The 19,771-nt window shown below is 35.0% G+C and overlaps 1 protein-coding gene across 1 annotated transcript in view; it reads right to left on the reverse strand.

Moving 5' to 3' along the window:
* Positions 1-1,480: 1,480 nt before the first annotated feature.
* Positions 1,481-19,771, reverse strand: part of ERCC6L2 (ERCC excision repair 6 like 2) — a 160,982-nt gene continuing 142,691 nt past the window's right edge. Inside the window, 2 exon segments of the mRNA XM_044679773.1 lie at positions 1,481-2,572; positions 5,798-5,979. Of these exon segments, the coding sequence (XP_044535708.1) occupies positions 1,612-2,572; positions 5,798-5,979 (1,143 nt within the window). The 3' untranslated portion in view covers positions 1,481-1,611.

The raw sequence follows: 19,771 nt of genomic DNA on the forward strand, positions 1-19,771 counted from the left end.
ACATGTACATGTACACACATATCTTAGATCCTACAGCAAGACAATGAACTAGGGAAAAAGAACAATTGAATTGGATATGGAAAGAAGACTGAAGTCTCAGGGATTTTTTATAGCACTCTTAACTGACCCTAAGCTGCTGCTTCTCCTTGAAGCAAAGATCCATCTGTTTTATATTTATATTTTTTTCACTAATGCTATATAGATGTGAAGGGAGTTACAAAACTCCCAAGGATTAAAGCTATAGATTTCTCAAAGGGCAATGGGAAGGTGCATAGCAGGTGAAGTGAAAACTACAAAGGACACCTCATGTAAAATATATTAATGAAGAAATGCTTCACTGGAAAGGAAAATGGATTATTCATATAGTGAGAGCAGAGTGAGTAACAGGACCATTGTGCTTCATTGCAATGGTAAGAGATCTAGAGGAAGGTCTCTAGTATAGAGGGAAGACACCCCACATGAAGGACTTATGGGAGTACATAGTCAAGAGTAAGACAAGATAAAAAGGCAAAGGTTAATTAAAGATTTATCAAAGTACCATCATTTAAAAATATGATAGAACCACACATAATGAATTATTAAGAGGATAAAAATACTTAAATTAAGGTTTTCGCCTTGGAATGGTGAAAAAGATGAATTACTATATCCTTAAAAGGTAAAAAGGGAAGGAAGGCTATGGGATGATATTTATTTGGTAAATGGTAAGAGAAAATCTGGGATTAAGAATTTTGAGGATCAAGATGAATGATTTCATCCCTATTCTCTTTATAAATGAGTGAATGGATGGATAAAAACTCAGTTAAGTGCTTACTATGTGTTAGGCCTTGTGCTAATAAGCATTGGGAATATATATATTTTTTAAATAAGTCAGTCTCTACTCTCAAAGAGCTTACATTTTAAAGGTAGGAAATAAATTCATACTGGAGAGTAGCTGCTAGGGAAGGATGCTGGTCTGGGGAGTTATTCCACAGATCATCTGACTGATGTCTCTTTTCCTCAAACAATGGTGGCACTGATATGATTAATGTGCTCAGAGGAAGAGGTAGAAAGCAGGATTGGGGAGAATGGTACGGACAGCAAAAGGGGCAGATGGCAAGATGGCTCAGGTCAATTACTAGATGGAATATAAGTCATGGTTTGGTCTGAGGCCAATTGAACACCATAGGTTAGGGGAGTTTGCATTTACTCACTCACTAATCAAGATAGCTTAGCCCCAGTGGGCTTTAAGGAGGTGGAGAGACTTGTTCAGGCTCATTGTAAATACTCAGAAGTAGGACCGAGGCTTTCTGATGACTAGTGAGGTTCTAGTTCCCATTATATTTTATTCTCTTTTAAAATTTTTAGCAAAGTGCTTTATTAATAGAAGCTTATTCTACAATGAGATTGTATTAAAAATATAAAATTAGTTTTGTTTTTATCATAGTGCATTCACATAGAATACAATGTTTTATCTCCTGAAAAGAAAAACAAAATCCAAAGAGAGAGTTAAATTAAATGTATTTTTCAGAAATGAATTCAATTAATAACATTTAGTATTTCATCCCAATACAAACATTTATAGCTGAAAAGCTGATAGCTTTTCAATTCATTTGTTTTTTTAGGCCTATCATTCTATTTGCTGGGTGTACTTTCATGTGAATCATTTGGATCACTTTTTTTCCACAAAAATTTCTCATTTGATTTCCAAAGAGACATTTCAAGCTCTTCATTCCGTTTAGTGGATGTAGCAAGGGGAGCTTTTTCACACAACGTCTCTATTACTGCCAAGTCGGTGAATTTACTAAGACTGTCATCATTCTGTTCATTCAATATGTCCCAGAAATCCCTTGGCCGCTGCTTTGGTTTTTCCTTGGGCTTTGACAGAGCTTTCCTTGGCAACTGTTTAGTACTGTCCCCGTGACTTTTAAAGAGGTCATCAAGAATAGAAGTGTCACCAAGTAAGTCTACCACAGTGTTGCCCTCTAATGTTTGGTTTTCTAGCTTTTTGTTTTCAAATTTCAAAAGAGGTTCACTTCTTGAACAGTCTGTTCTTGTAAAATCCTGTTGGTCCTTAATGGTATTTACTAACATTCTCTTACATGTTTCAGATTTACTGTTTGAAGTGTTGGATACTGAAGTATCTTTGAATGCTTGGCTCTTTTTCTCAGTGACAATCTCTTGGGTAAAACCACTGGATAGTTCCTCAGTTTCTGCATCATTAGACAAAACTTCTCCACACGAATTATCATTTTTAAACTTATTTATTTCTTCTTTATGCCTTTTTGGACTGCAATTTTGTGTAGTCCTACTTGTAGAAACTTTAATCACTGAAGGACCAGAATCTGACCGTTTTTTTTCCATGTAGGATTTTCTCTTTCTAGATTTAGTCTTAACATTTTCTTCTTCCTCATGCTTAGATTTGATCAATTCTGAATCATGATCTGCAAAAAATTCTTTTATTTCTGGATACCTGGAAGAATAGAAATCTCTTAGTATTTTCTGGCGTTCTTCTGATGTGGCACTTGTTATAAGCTCAGCAAATTCTTTTATAGAAGACAAATTGAAGAACGAAGCCATTTCTTCAAACTGTTTCCTATAAAATTAATGAACAAATCGGTGATTATTTGCCTTTTACTTTTAAAGGGAGAGACAGAGCCCATTGATAGATTTAGTAAAAGGATGTGGTCTTTTTTATTTAATCTATAAGATCCAAATTCTGTAGTACATTTACTGACAGAAGAATATTAAACTGTGTGATAGCTAGCCATAATATTTTTCAGTCACTTTTTTTTGCAAGCAAATATTCCCAAAGAAGTATGTGCTTCTATTATGCTATTCATATCAATCAGGAAATTTCTGACCTGAGAATAATATGAATTATTCCTTATATATTTTAAAACTATATTATATTTAAATCCTAAGAAATATAATAGTTAAAATTCCACAGGCACTAAGAACTAAATGAGCTTTAATGAATAAAATGAAGAATATTTTGGGGAAAAATTCTAACTTATCTCTTTTGGGTGCCCCAAACATGTACTATCACTCTGATGTATTTATTGATAACCCTAAATATGAAGTCTTTAAGCTATTTACTATTCATGCAAATATTCTGCCTTATTTATTAAAGAGAACTAAACTTTCCCAATTAAAAATGCTTCAAGTAGGGTAAGAATTCCAAGCAAAGTACTTGTAAAATATCCTTAAAATCATCAGTAATAATCATAATAATGAGATACATTAATATTTGTGTATCATTTCATTTCATATCACTATTTAATTTTCTGTGTCACCTTTTCCCAAAGTAGGTTTTCTAGTTTCCTTTTTTCCTTAATTTCAATTCCAATTACATTTTCACATGTACATTTATTTTTGCTTATTTAGCTTCAGTCTTTATAACATAAGTTTCTAGTACAAATGGGAGTATCACTATGTTCTTCTGGGTTTTCTAAAACCCAGCTGTTGCTTTTCCCAGGCGATCTCAGTCATTTGCATCTTTATCACAATATTTTACAAAGCAGATGCAAGCTTCCAAATTTCCATTCTGGATACTGGCAGAGCTCTTACTGGAGATTCAAAGCAAAGAAGCAAACAAGGCCTTAAAAGGATTTGGTTTTCATTTTACATGAAGTAAATGGAGATTAGGATTATTTTGTTTATTAATCATATCCAAATCCATTTTCATGGACTTTGTAATAAATATTTGTGCTTGTGAAGATTAAGTGATTAATTGGCAAGATTAAGTGGCAAGGTTAGATACTGATGTCTTTATTTATCCACAGAATTGTCTCCATAGTTGCCAAATGAGCTTCACATTTACTATGCCAAAAAGATGACCTCAGCTATAATCTGACAGTTCTACTATCTCTAGAATAAGAAATGGTTCTGACCCTATTTTCTCTGGAAATGAGTATGTATGTTCATTGCATATGATACTACATTCTACAGAATGAGTTGGGTTGAATAATTTAGCTTTATTTCTGCCTTCCATCTACATTCTCTAGTGACTTAATGAGCCATAAACCACAGTCAAGGTGTAAAGGAAGGAACTTTAGTTCTTCCAGGTTACCACTATAGTGGTATCTCAAGAGCCTCTTAAAAAGAAACTGAAGCCAGCTGAGTCTAGAGTTGGAAGGAACCTCAGAGTTAATTTAGTCCAATGACCCAATTTAAGCCCTGAGAAGTGAAATGTCTTGACTTAGCCCAAACAGGTGGTAAGAAGCAGAAATCTAATGTGTGTCAATTGACCCTAAATCCATTTCCTCCCCTTATACCACTTTGCTCCCTTTCAAATGTCCTTTCACATGGTTAAACCTTTTCCCCTCCCACAAACATATCAGAAGTTTGATGATTAATACTAACACTCCAATTTTGCTTGCTCTTGGTTGAGAGACAAATAAAATGGAGCTAAATGTGCGCTGCCTGTATGGTTTCTTTCTGAAACAAAGTTAAAGTGAAGGTGAGAAATCTGCCTAAAGAACAGTTTCCCAATACTGTTAAACTATCACCCTGGTATTTAGAGCTATAAGGGACCTTAGAGTTCATCTAGTCTAGTGGTTCCCAAAATTTTTTGGCCTACCGACCCCTTTCCAGAAAAAAATATTACTTAGCCCCCTCGAAATTAATTTATTTAAAATTTTAATAGCAATTAATAGGAAAGATAAATGCGCCCATAGCCATCACTGCCCCCCTGGATCGCTGTAGCACCCACTTTGGGAATCACTGATCTAGTCCAATCCCCTCATTTTATATATGAGACAACTTAGTAGCAAAGAGTGAACTGATTTATCACAAGTACCATATTGAGGAAAAGAAGTAGTGGTAGAAAATATCCTGTATTTGTCCTTTTTGTTCCCTGGACCCCAGTCTCCTCCATGAAGGAAGGAAGAAAATGAACATTTATTAAGACCTATTATTATGTATCAGGCACCGTTCTAAGCACCGTATAAATATTATCTCATGCTATCCTCACAACAATCTTGAGAAATAAGGTACTATTGTTATCTTTATTTTACAATTAAGGAAATCGAAGCAGATATCGGTCACATGACCTGCCCAGGGCCACGCAGCTTACTAATTGTGTCTAGGGTCTTCCTTACTTCAAACCCAGCACTCTATTCACCACATTAGGAGTTTATTCTCTAAGTAAAGTAAATAGAAAAAGAAGAACAAACAATAATTGTGGCTAATATCTTTAAGTGGTGCTGAGCCTGGACTTTAGTCTAGGGCTAAAGGGATAAAAATTTGTATTTTCCTTTGAGCGGTAGGGTCAAATATGTGACACTCCAAAGTGCTGCTCACATAAAATTAAAATGTAATTAGAAAATATTTAAGAAAATAAAGAAAAATACAACAAAACTTAGATAACATTAAAATTTAAAACTAAGTTAATGTAGAGACCTTTATGTAGAGATTGGTAGCCCTTTGATACCAATAGAGGTTAGTCAAATTTATAGTTGCCATCCAATGCCAATTGTTGCCTACCAATGTCTAAGAAAATAACCAATAGGTGAGATCCAAATCCACTGATGAGTAATTATGCTATAGAGGTATGGCCCTGTAAACCTATCTTTAATCTACAAAGTAATTTGCAGTACTATTAGATGATTTTTTCCCATATTTGGACACATTCTACTTAATAACATTTAAAAAAATTACAGATCTATTTAGGGGAAAAAACCCTATCATTCTCAAATATTCAGATTCTAGGTATGGACAAAACTCAAAGAATCTGGATGCTTGAAAAGTGTTCTAGATTACTTGGGATTTACTCAACTCTTTATTTTTTTAATATTGACTTTCATTTACAACAACTGACCTTCGGATTCCTTTTGGAGTCTCTCCCATTATGAAGGTGGTCTGGTCTACATGGTATATGTCTTTCTTTTTAGAAATCACAGGATGTGTAATATAAAGAGGAAGTAAGTGGTTTTCTTTATTTGGCTGCTGTTCTTTCTTCAGAATCTTTGTATAGGAATCTTTCTTTCTCCTTTCACATGTCTAAAAACAACAAAAGATACAAATGTCTAAAAAAGCAGATTATATCTTTTTTACTTTCACATAATTTTATTCCCCTCCTATCAAATGCTTAAGAATATATATCTGACTGAAATCATTTATTATTTTAACATAGCTCTCAACATAGGAGAAAGGGTTCAAAGTGATTTAATTTTTAAAAAGAACATCGATGAAATTTCCACAATAAAAAAAATTTCAAGTTATTCATGGGACATATTTTTCAAAAGAAACCTAATATACCAAAATAATGATCTTAGGACAAATTCCAAGAAAAATGGGTACTCTGACACTATATATATATATATATATATATATATATATGTGTGTGTGTATACATATATATAAAATCCATTAATTCAATTCTCTTACAAAATTTAGAGTAAGTCAAATAAACAATTATCTAACGTGACATAATTTTTATGTGTTAGGTGAGGTGGAAGATGGTTTTTTACTTTTTAGCATCCACTGCATTTGAAGAATTTGTTAGTGATTCAGGGAAGACAATCACAGTTGGCTATAATTTGGGGTTAATATTTATTTTATTTATACTGACAGTATGGTATACAGGATAAAGAGCTAGCCTTGAGATCAAGAAGACCTGGGTTCCGTTTCTACCTTTGACACACACTGCTTTGTGATGCTGGGCAAATCACTTAATCTCTCATTGCTAAAAACAAGTTTTTGTGACTATATGCTACAGAGCAGATGCCAATTTCCCTTGTCACAGGGAATTTCCTTCTCATTAGTTCTCCAAACCAATGAAATATCAGTTCTACTCCAAAAACAAAACAAACACCAAAATTTATCCCTGGTTATTAAGGATAATTTTCTCAACCAAAATAATTGTCTAAGAGGACATCAAACAAGAAATCTATAACCACCATTTTAAACTGAGAAAGTTCAATGTTTAAAGTCAATGTTTAACTTGTACATGGCAAAATTATTTTTTAGATTTTATTAGTCATAGGAATAGATTAAGCTATTAAAGTAAAGGTTTCCATAAGAAAGTTCCAGCTACTGTACATAAAAATATTATTTTATTTGACTATTGTTCAGTGAATGCTGTTATGTCACATCAACCAAAATGGGTTATGAGACAGCTTTTAAGTAGAACTGTTTTGAATGATATGTCCATTTACTTTAAGATAGCAGATTGAACTCTGTCTTTCCAATGCATTTTGTCTTTTTAATAGCCATGGCACCATTTTCAGCAGGATATTGAATCTGATCAAAATCAATCATTCCCTTTAAAAGATATTGTTGAATAAAAAGACAAATACAAAGGGCAGAATGGTCACATTGAACAATGAGACCTCAGTTTGGTAAAAGATGGAGGATGTATTGTTCTCATAATACTTGCACTTTCCCAAAAGTCATCTTAAATTATTGCTCTATAGGAAAGGAAATTTTGATCTTTAAAAATAAGGTTCAAAGTGATTTGTGCCCAGATGTTTTCTGATGCTGGAAAATGAATGCAAGTTGAATAAACATTAAAATCACTCAATAAAGTGTCATAAAAACTTGTGCTCAGATGAAACCCAAGCAGCAATTAACCAATAATGAGGAAAAGGTTGGGAATATTGACATATGGGCTTTGAAGGAAAAAGAAGAAGAAAACCAATAATAATTTTTAAAAACATTTTCTACTCATCTTTAGGTATTTCTCAATTTCGTGCCCAGGAAATGGGAATGTTTGGTTATTTATGTAATTATTCAGGGCCTTGGCAGTATCACAAAGTTTATGCTTATATATATACATTTTCTTCCAATCCCTTCTTTAAATTGTTCAACATAAACATGCCTTCTTTGCTAGGACTATCAGACATGTGGATCTTCTCTTTCTGTCAAATCCTTCTTCCCAGCCAGAAGTGACTGTCCAATGGTTGAGGAATGATCAGAGCTACAACAGAACCTGTGGACAAGTGCTAGTGGAAAAAAAGGCAGTGAGGTCCTTTGAATTAGTGCAACTTGGTAGTATATAGTAAAAATCACAAAAATAATACCATCTGATGCAATAATTTCATTGTTGGGAATATATCCTAAAAGGTATAAGAAACAAAAAACGAAAATCAGAGTTATCCGTGCAAACACTTTCTCAATAGCAACAGATGTAATTACCAAAAAAATGAAAAAAATTTAAATGTCCAACAAGAGTGGACAGTTAAATAAATTTTACATCATAAAAACGGAATCCTATCATGTAATCAAGTCTGACAGGTTTGAGACATACACATAAATCTGGAAAAATTGAGAAGAGCAGAGTAGGCTAGGGGGTTTGAAAATTATAAGCTCAATATGAATCAGCAGCATAAACATGGAAGCCAAAAAATCTAATGTGATCTTGAACTGTATCATTAGGAGGGAGAGTCATAGCTTCCAGTAAAAGGGGTACTCTGTCCTGGCAAGAACATATCTGGCATACTGTGCTCCATTCTGGGCACCAGATTATATTGATAAGACTGAGAAGCTGGAGAGAACCCAGAGGAAAGCAATTAACATGGTGAAGAGTTTTGAGTTCATGACATATGAGGACTGGCTGAAGGAATGGAGGATGTTTAGTTTGTAGAAATGAAGGCTCCAGGGGGTCATGATATCTGTCTTCAAGTATTTCAAGGGCTGTCATGTAGAAGAGGGATTAAATCTGCTCCATTTGGCTCCAGTGACCAGCACTAAGGAGCAATGAGTAGAAGTTGCAAAGACAAATTTAGGTTTGATGTCAGAAAAAACTTCCTGACAATTAGAGCCATCCAAAAGTGGAAATGACTGTCTTGAAAAGTTGTGAGATCTCACTCAAAGGAGATTTTCAAATGGAAGTTAGATGACCACTTGCCAGGTTAGTATTTAATAGTGAGGATTTTTTCCATATATGATTGGTAAGGGTGGTGCAATGGATAGAATGCTGGGCCTTGACTCAGGAAGATTCTTACTAAATTCAAATCTGGCCTTAGACTCTGGACAAATCACTTAACCTTTTCGTCTCAGTTTCCTCATCTGTAAAATGAGCTGAGAAGGAAATGGAAAACCACTCTGGTATCTTGTCCAAAAAAATATAACAAACCAAACTCAAATAAGGTAATAAAGAGTCAGACAAAACCTAAAATGACTGAACAACAATGGGTCAGTCTGAATAGCTAAGGTCTCTTCTAACTAAATTTTGTGATTCTGTGTTTCAACAAGGGCGTATCAGAGAATATTTGTCAATGCTTATTCATAATTGTCTAAGAGATAGAGGCAATTTAAGTCTTTTTATTAAATGCTTATTATGCGTCAAGCAGTGTGCTAAGCAGCAGAGAAACAAATAGAAAAGCAGGAAGTCCCTGCTCCTGAAAGGCAAGGCGGATAGAGCATCATTCCTACTGATAAAACCATTTTTGTTTCTGATATTGAACCATATGACAGTGGCAAGAACTCTGGTGGTGAGAATGCTAACACATAGAGCTCTACAGCGATTGTCAAGATAAGGCTGGAAGAATGGCTAGTAGGCTAAAGTGAGGGAGAAGGATGGGGCCTATATAAGGGAGTAGACACAGCACTGGATTTGAAATCAGAGTCCTAGGTTCAAATCCAGGTGCCAGTACCTGTGTGACAAGTCTCAACTTCTCTCAGCTCCCATCTCCTTATTGGTAAAATTAGGAGTGGGATGAGGTAATCCCTAAGGTCCCTTGTAGCTCTAAATCTAGAGTCCTAGGATCCCCCTCATATGGAATCATTTGAATTAAACAAATATTAATAATATGCAAAGCTACAGATACCATTTGATAAACTATCTCTAAAATTTAGTCAGCCAATTCCTCTCTAAGCTTATGTCATTATCTTGCTCTGGCATGGTACCCACCTGTCCTAATCTGATGAACTAACAACTAAAAATAGTATCTGGAAAGGCAGCCAAAAAGATAGCTGCTATAGAGGTTTATTTTTTTTCCTTTTGTCCAAACTGTTCTTCCTTCTCTTCCCCATACCTATTCTTAATTCAACAAGTACTGTACTGGATACAAGAATATAAAAGCAAAAACCAGAAAAGTCTCTGCCTTCAAAGAACCTAGACTGTACTAGGTGGGGAAACATATACACAGACAAGGAAATTTTAAAAAGGAAGCAAGATGTGTGAGTTCATTCCTGATTCTCCAGTTGGTTAATATTCTACTCACCAAAATAGCTTTTTATATTTACTCTGTATATATTTTTTATTGCAACTTTCAAATCAAACTTTTCAGGATGTATAGGGACTCAATCTGAGCAACTGTCACATTAGAATGTTAGAGAACCTGGTTAAAGCCCTTCTTTACTGTTCATAATCCTCACTAAACCCAAAAAATTTTTGTTCTTATTTTCTACTGAATTTTAGAATCTAGAGTTGGGAAAGACTTTATAAGTTATCTATTTAAACCTCTCTCACGAAGGAGAAAAATCTCCTCATAAGCATTCTTGAGAGGGTTATCAAACTCTCTGAATAACACCAGAGTTTATTACCTCATGAGGGAGTTCATTCAATTGTTAAATGGTTCTAACATTTCTCCTCATGTTTAGTTGAAATCTGTCCCCCTATAATTTCTAACTACTGGTCATAATTCTACTTTCTGGAAAAAACAAAAGTATGAAGCTGCTACACCTCTTCTACATATAAGACTTTCTTCAATATCTAAAGATAGCTGTAATATCTATCATTAAATTTTTTATTCTTCTTCTAAAAATCTTTCTCTGTGTGTGTGTGTGTGTGTGTGTGTGTGTGTGTGTGTGTGTGTGTGTATGTTTCCCCAATACTCTAGTCTTTCCTAAATTCAAGGAGGCCTTCTCCTTCTTAAGCAAGAACAGCAGCACATTGCTTCTTTTTGGGATAAAAATATATAAATAGAAATAAGTTCTTAGTACAGATTGAAGACATCTTCACCCCAGCCAAAGTCAACTCCCTTTTGAACTTCCCTATTTCTGCCTAGGGTCTTACCTATCCTTCCAGTTAGTTTTATCTATAACTTTGAAGTTATCTTTCATTTTTCATAATATGTATCTTTTTATCCGGTTAACTGCTATTATCTTTTTACTAAAGCAATGCAGAATAGTAGAAGAGTTCAGGATTTGGAGTTAGAAGATTTTATGGAAATTGTAGAAGTCCCTTTACCTCTCAGGGCCTTAGTTTCTTTACTGTAAAATGAGGAGGTTAGACTAGAAGAGTGGTTCCCAAACTTTTTTGGCCTACCGCCCCCTTTCCAGAAAAAATGTTACTTAGCCCCCTGGAAATTATTTTTTTTTAATTTTAATAGCAATTAATAAGAAAGATAAATGCACATGTGGCCATCACCGCCTCCCTGGATTGCTGCAGCACCCACCAGGGGGCGGTAGCGCCTACTTTGGGAATCACTGGATTAGAATCTTGCTAATCATCTTTCCAGTTTGAAATCACAGAATCATAGGATCACAGACTTTAGAGGTAGAAGGGACTTAAAAGTCATTGAGTCTAAACCCCTCATTTAGGAGATGAGGAAATTGAGACCCAGGAAGGTAACCTGCCCAAAGTTACAAACATCAGAGGAGGTATTTGAGTGTGCATCCTCCCACTGTGAATAACAAAAAGACTTCACTGGGTTCACTGATGTGATCTTGTCATGCATGCCATTGTGTGGCAATATATTTTTCTATATTTGTGGAATTTTAAATGACTGTCTCTCTAAATATAAGTATCAAAATGTCTTAAAAAGGAGAAAACCCTACATAAAATAGTTTCAATATAAGCAATATTTCAAGATACTATAGAAGGATATGGATTATGACTTCCAATTACAACTGTACTTTCAATTCAATTGGCATTTTTTAGATCCTCACCAAACTCTGAAAACAAGCATATTTTTATAAGTCCTGGGAAGCAGAACTACATTTGTTTTGTGAATGCTCAGGGGATTTAAAACTAAAAGGGAATTTAGGAGCTATCTAGTCCAATTCCCTCATTTTGTAGATTAGGAAACTGAGGCCCAAAGGCGTTAAATTAACCAGAATTAGTCAGGTAGTGACAGAAGTTTTCTCCAATAATAGAACTGAAAGTAAATTAGGTGAAACTGAAGTTTTCAAAGTACCTTGTGAAGTCTGTGTTCTTTTCTTCTCCTTTCTCAGGGCTTTTTTTGTTCTCTCTATCCCATTCCATAGATAAGGATCTAAGTTAGACACATATCTGTGGCTTGGTTACATCTTATTTTGAATAAATTTTAGTCAACTGAGTAAAGAGAAATAGTAGACATTGTGCTGGATATGAAACCAGGAAGACCTGGGTTTAAATCTTGTCTCTTAGACTTAAAAGCTGTTTTGTTGTCATTTCAGTCATGTCCAATTCTTCCTGATCTCATTTGAGGTTTTCTTGGCAAAGATAATGGGAGTTGTTTGCCATTTCTTTCTCCAGCTCATTTTACTGATGAGGAAACAGAGGCAAAAAGTATTAAGTGATTTAGCAAAGATCACACAGTAAGTATCCAAGTTCAGATTTGAACTCAGTTTAAGATGAGTTTTTCTAACTTCAGGCCTGTATAATAAGGAATAAGTCAAGGTAGATAGGTGAAAATTTTAGATAAGTATACTGGAAAATGCAAGCTTGAGCTGAACATTTTAAGGGTTTTTGGAATGTGGCAGAAAGGTCACGGGGCTTTTGAACTCTGGGGCAGTTGGGAGTTTTTGCCACTGGTGGAAGAGCTCATGGCCTGATCTCACTGGAGAAACCCCACTTAGACTGCATTTTGAGGAACTACAAATAGGTCTGGATCAGTAGCTTTGGAGGGTGTGACAGTGGAGTTTGTGGACCGTACCAACACCCTGGGCCCCAGTGAGATCCTCCAAACCCTGTCAAGCTTGCATTTAATCTAGTATAGTGTAGTATTAGTTTTATCTTCCTTGCCCTGATTTCCAGAACCACCTAAACCTGCTTCTTCCCTTCTATAGCTGTTAAGAATAGTTTGCCCCATTACCCACTTGCCTCACCTTATTCATTAGTAAAATCCTTTAATGTTACTTTCTATTGTTTCGATATAACCCCAAAGGACTCACAAAAAGTTGTCAGTTTCCCTGGTTAAGTGTTTAACTGTCACACCAAGTACTTCCTGTCTTCCTCCATTCCCCTATTTTACTTGGCCATTCTTTGAGAATTCCCTCTTGTCCATTCCTAATTTCACATAATATGAAGCCTTTCCCCACTATTTTCTCCTTCACCCCATCTCACACAGAAGAGGTAGCCCTTCTCCGTGTCAAGGCAAACATCTTTACATTCATAAGTGATTATATTCCATCAAGTCCTCCCTAGAAAACTGATCCCAGCATAATCCCTTTGCTGTTCAGTTGTGCCTGACTCTTTGTGACTCCATTTAGGATTTTCTTCACAAAGAAACTGGAGTGGTTTGCCATTTCCTTCTCCAGCTCATTTGACAGATGAGGAAACTGAGGCAAATTGGGTTAAGTAACTTTCCCAGGGTCATACAGCTATGGCAGATTTGAACTGAGAAAGATGAGCCTTCCTGCCTTTAAAGAGGGGACCAAAGGAAAGGAAATGCTCATCTGTCAGTCTGTTTCTAAGGCAACTCTTTCGAAGTTTCATTGTATTGTATCCTACTCACTGTATTTGTCATATTAGGAATAACATCACACTGCCAGATAGAACATTTCAGGGACCACCCCCCCATCTGGCCCACGGGCCATAGTTTGTCCATCATCGACCTAGAGCATTTCAGTGGCATAGATTTGTAAAGTAACATTTCTCTGAGTACAAAAGTTTCTTTGGAAGGGCTCAATTAAAAGGTAAGATGTGAATTTTCAATGAAAAAGGGAAAATTTTAGACTCCTTCCAAATAAGTAGCAGAAAGCAAATTTTGATGGCAATGAATGAAAACCAAGAGGAATAGTACTTCTCCCAATAAAGGACTGTATTAGCATTTGTCACAACAGAAAAGTTTTGCTATAGTGAGGGAATTCTCAGAATTACACAGAGGTTCTTCAAAGAAACTCTTTCCAGAAATATTCAGGGAAGGGGAAAAATTTGAAGCAAAATTTCAAAGAAATGTATGAGTACCAGGAAAGAACAATAAGGAGTAAGCAAAGATGAGGGGGCTGAATCCATTATATACTCAATCACCACTCACAAATGGAGGAGAAACACTGCAATTCAAGAGACCTCATTTTCAAAAGAAAGCTTGGAATAGTTACTAGTTTCTATTTTGGCAGAAGGAATACTATAAATAACCCATGCCATATTTTTAAACCTCCTAGGAAATAATTCATGGAAACATACTGATATTCTATGCAGATAATAATTCCCACCCCTCTCACTCATTCAATACCTCCCACATTGCAAAGGAAGTTAAAAATACTATTTAAAGCACAATGTCAGGAAACAGATAGAAAGGATGAGTATTTTGTCCATTTCAAGTTACTAGACAACAGTAAAATCTCCATCAAATATATATTCTTTTTTTTTTTTTTTTTGCATAGTTGGTCTCTCAAGCAAAACATCTGAGAAGATACTTTGGAATAAAGCATGAGATGTTCCTTGTTTTAATTAGGGATGTTAATAAATAAATTATATATATTAAAATGTAGTACCTTTCATAGGAAAACTCCTCAAAAGTCAGAAAAATGAATTTGGGAATCAATAAGAAAGTTGAAAATAGGAGAAGAAAAATATTTTTCAACTGAATTAAAAAACAAAGCTATGAAACAGGCAGTCTTAAAAACCTCTAATGGAAGTCTTGGCCTTTTAAATAATAAAATGACTGGAACAGCTACACTTACTGTTAAGTCTACAAACTTTATTTCCTAAGAATTAAATCTCTGATACTTGTTATCACATACTGAGTGACAAATAAACCTCTCACACTAGCCTAGTCATGTCAACTTCTGCATAGTTTTTTTAATTACTAAAAGTTCCTTCATTTTCCTTTCATTAAACACTAAAGCCTGAGAGACAAGCAATGCTTTTGTTTACACATCTGTTCAAACAAAAGATAAAAAAATTCCTTCTTTGGGAAAAGGCCAAAACTTGTAAACACAGAGAAAGTCATAAACTTGCTTGTCTTTGCAAATCAAGGAACCTGAAATACTGTAAAAACATATATGGCTCACTGTAAATAAATTCATACAAAATGGCATCAGCACTTCTAAGATGACAAAAAGTTTTAAGTATTCTTGGGAATGAGAGAAAACGAGAGTGAGTATGTGTGTGTGTGTGTGTGTGTGTGTGTGAGAGAGAGAAAGAGAGAGAGAGAGAGAGAGAGAGAGAGAGAGAGAGAGAGAGAGAGAGAAAGAGAAAAGAGAGTTTTAAAGGCTTTTATCCTTTTTCAAATTAATCAGTCAAGTTTCTGCCTAGAGGTAGAAAAAGTTACTGTAAACACAATTTTCCAGGGTCCAATATTCACAAAAACCTAAAGCAAACATGAATTACTCCCTAAATTGTCTTCACTCACCCTTCTGGGCAAAAGCCAGCTGATTATAGGACCTACCACAAATATATACACTAATGTCAAATACCTTGCATAATAAGGAATTTTTAAAGACATTCAAAACTGAAAGAAAAAAAAACAGAATCACATCCAACAACTTTTTCTCCATAAAAAGTTTGTATTTTATGGTCCAGTTGAATCCTCAGAAAGGATACTTCTTATAATGAAAATATTTAAAATTTTTAGTGCTTTTCTTTCTGAGTAGGCTTATCTTTGTAAAGAGGTTAATATTACACAGTAAAGAGATGGGACAAGCACCATGACATTCCTTTATTTTGTCTACTTAGTACCACAAAAAGGTAATGAAACTTGTTCTAGCAATCTCAAAACAAGCTCTTAAGCAGTTTTGCTGAACTGTTTTTGAACTTCTGTACTAATAACATGCTTTGTAAGGGTATTTGTGTGTGTGTGTGTGTGTGTGTGTGTGTGTGTGTGTGTGTGTGTGTGTGTAGCAGGGATTCATTGGGAGAAATATCCGTTAAATACAAACAAAATACATCAATTCTTTCAAAAGGGCTTGAGAATCTAAGGGGCAGGCGATAAAATGGAATGGTTTAGGAATAAAATCTTTTTATCTATAGCTGAAAGTATTTTAATCTCAAAGAAAAGAACCATGAAAGTGGAGGAAATTCAGCATCAGCCATTCTATAAAAGTCAATTATACAGAGTTCTAGTTATGGCAACATGAGAAGTGATTTTGGAAAACAATTTTCCTAAACACACACAAATAAAAAATACCAAATAGAACAATGTTCAACACCAAAAACAAATGGCAGTAAGCTCCTCCGTCTAGTCTAACACTACACAAGAGGAAGGTCAGAAGTATAATGGCATTGGGAGGAGGGATGCAGCAGAGAAGGCAGAGGCTGGTGCTTGGGTGTAAGGGCCTGCAGTCTCCAAGAGTTTTCATCCAGGATGCTCAAGGGAGTTTGGAAGCTAGTCTAAGCTTTCTCAAATGGGCCTCTAAGACAGCACTCTGAATGGAGATAGTCCAGGGGAGGGTCAGTAGAAAGCAGTAACTCCAGTAAGTGGGGCCTGAAGCCAATGGGATTTCAGCCCTGATTTGTCAGAACAGTAAGATGAGAAAGCATTACCCACAGATCACTGCACTCGGCTGTTCACTTCTTGGAGTACCGCAATATCCAGCCTGGAGACACAACCAGTTCCACAACTGGCAACATATCCCAGGAGTATTAACATAAGGTTTGAGACCAACACAATTTCCAACATGGTACTGGGGCCTGTCAGGGCCATAAGAGGGGAGAGAATCAATTTCTAATTAGAGATTGTGCAAGGAGAAAGAAAGGGGATCCCATAATTAGGGGAATGGACAAGAGGATTATGTAAGAATGTAATAGAAAATTATTGCACCATAAAGAGTGATTAGTGGGCAGCTGTAAAGAGAACTGGACTTAGAATCATTAAGACCTGAATTTAAATCCAGCCTCAGACATTTACTAGCTGTGTGAAACTGGGCAAGTCACTTAGCCTTGCCTGCCTCAGTTTCCTTATCTGTAAAATGAGATGAAGAAAGAAAGGAGAAAGCATTCTAGTATCTTTGCCAAAAAAAAAAAACAAAACAAAACCCAAATGGGGTCACAAAGAGTTGATCAGAACTGAACAACAACCAGGAGTGATCAAAGGAATGTCTGTCCTGATTTTCCTTAATTCTTAAGTGTCTTCCTTCTGTTGATTATTTCCAATTTATCCTATATATAGCTTCTTTCCACATAGTTGTTTGCATGTTGTCTCCTTCATTAGGCCATGGACTCTTTAAGAACAGAGACTATCACCATTTATCTTTCTTTGTATATCCAGTGCTTGGCACAGAGATTGGCACACAGTAGGCATTTGGTAACTATTTAATGCCTGATTTGACTGATTCAGAGAAACCTGAGAAAACTTAAATGAACAGATGCAACACAATGTGAGCAGAACCTGGAAAACTATTTATACAAATATAACATTAAGAAGAAAAAACAAGTTGGAAGGACTTTAGAACTTTGATCCATGAAGTGACTTTTCATGATGCTTTCAAACTCTAGGCAGGGAGCTGATGAACAAGAAGTATGTCCAGAAAACAAAACAAAGCATTCACCCCATGTAGGCTGGGCTACTTTTTCCTGAAATGATAATGAGAATTAATTGGTTTGAGGGGAATAAAGCTTAAACTGTTTTTTTTTAAACCCTTACCTTCCATCTTAGAATCAATACTGTATATTGGCTCCAAGGCAGAAGAGAGGTAAGGGCTAGGCAATGGGGTAAGTGACTTGCTCAGGGTCATACAGCTAAAAAGTGTCTGAGGCTAGATGTGAACCCAGGACCTCATGTCTCTAGGCCTGGCTCTCAATCCATTGAGCCACCCAGCTGCCACTTCTGACTGGTGAATTACTGTGGCCAAAGTGGAGACAGGGAAGTTATGATGAACTGTATCAGTGCTGCGCCCAGGCTATGGAGAAGTAAACCTTTTTTTTTTTTTTTAAACTGTTAAATGGCTTAGCAATGTTTCATTTTGTTCCTGTTACAAAGCTAAACTCCTAAACTGTCCTCAATCAAGATTAGCTCAGAATATGGAGCCAAATGAAACTTTTCATATACAGCTGTTTTGCACAACTATACCTATTTATTATAAGCCTTTCCTTTTTTGAGAGAAAAAAAGTTAGTTATAGGTGAGGTGATAGGGAGGTAATGATAGGGATATTAAAAAAAACCCAAAAGATGGAAGAGTATCAATGGAAGATTTTTTAAATTAATTTTATTTCAATGGAAGATTTTTAAAAAAATACATAGAAGAGAGCAGAAAGAATTTCAGAAGGGTTAAGACAAGCAGAGTAGTATCGGCATTAAGCATATTCAATTTCATAATACTTAAAAATAGCTGTATATATTATCTTTTACATACAACTGTTTTTCTGTACTACGCATCTTAAAAATACTTATTGATGTCTGTCAAGTTCATAACTTTGAAAATATTTTAAAAGGAAAAAAACTAAATGGACAGAAAAATTAGTTAAAGAAAGTCATTTATAAGCTGAAGATATTACATTTGCGTGACTATTTGTGGCACTCATGTATATTGTTGCATCCATTAACACTGTATTGGTTCTCACATAAAGGTACTAAGGAACTAGCTATTGCTACTGAGAATTTAAATAATGAGAAGTGAAAATTATTAGTGTATTATTTGGCAATATATTTATGGATAAGAAAAAAGGAAGCTAGAGAGTCCTTTGCTAATCTGCTCTGAATTGTTAAGCTAAATAATAGAAAATGTCATGGGACAGAGTTAATTTAGCCAGTATCTTAACAGATAAAGCAAAAAAATAGATAACCAGCAAAGTAAAATAATATTGGGGGAAAATATTGGTAGTGAAGAAATCCAGATACTGGCTCTAACTTTGCTGCTGACTAGCTCTGTGACCTTATCAATTCACCTTTGGATTTCTCATCTACAAAACTGGGGTTGGGATAAAGGGTCAGTTAGACTTAAATCATATCTAAAGTTCCTTCCAGTGATTGTTTGAATTGTACCTATAATTTCAAGGGGGTAGGGAGATCCCAACAAGTTTATGTATTAGGACCATTTGCTTTAAAAATATCTGCTAAAATTCACTTGTAAATCACTCTGACCCTATGGTTATTTGTGATGGGGGATGGGGAAGAGTGTTTTTAATTATTTTGTGCTGAGCTTGCTCAATTTCACTGAGTCCAAGTTATTCCTTTCCCAGTTTATAGTTAATATTTTTCTAGACATTCATACTTTTTTCTTAAGTTTTCAGCCTTGTTGCCATTCAGTAATTTGTTATCACCGTTTCTGATAATATTCATTTTTCCTCTGCATTTGTTCTGAATCCTCTCTTATTTTTATTTTATTTTGATAATTTGGTTTTCTTCTCCTCTCCCTCTCTATCTCTCTCTGAATCAGATAAGTTAAATATATACTAGCTTTATTAGTCTTGAAATATGTATTTTTACAAATTCATTTTTTAATTTTACAATTTGTTTTAAATCCTTAAAATTTAACTTTGCTTATCCTACTTTTAACTTTTAAAAACATCTTATTACTCTTTGATCACTCTACCTAACTCTGAGACAGCATGGCTCTCATTTACAAATTATAGATTGATACTAAGTATAGAAAAAGAAAGAAATACAAGCCAATATCATTAATGAATCTTGGAAGTAAAAATAGTAAATATTTTTGTGTTTTTTGGGGGAGGGAACTGGTCATTTGATATATTTATAGTTTTAAAAAATTATGTTTAATTCATCAGTTTTCTTTTTTTAATATAAAAAGTTTAGGAGAAAAA

This window comes from Gracilinanus agilis, chromosome 1 (genome assembly GCF_016433145.1).
Source record: "Gracilinanus agilis isolate LMUSP501 chromosome 1, AgileGrace, whole genome shotgun sequence".
Lineage (NCBI taxonomy): Eukaryota > Metazoa > Chordata > Mammalia > Didelphimorphia > Didelphidae > Gracilinanus > Gracilinanus agilis.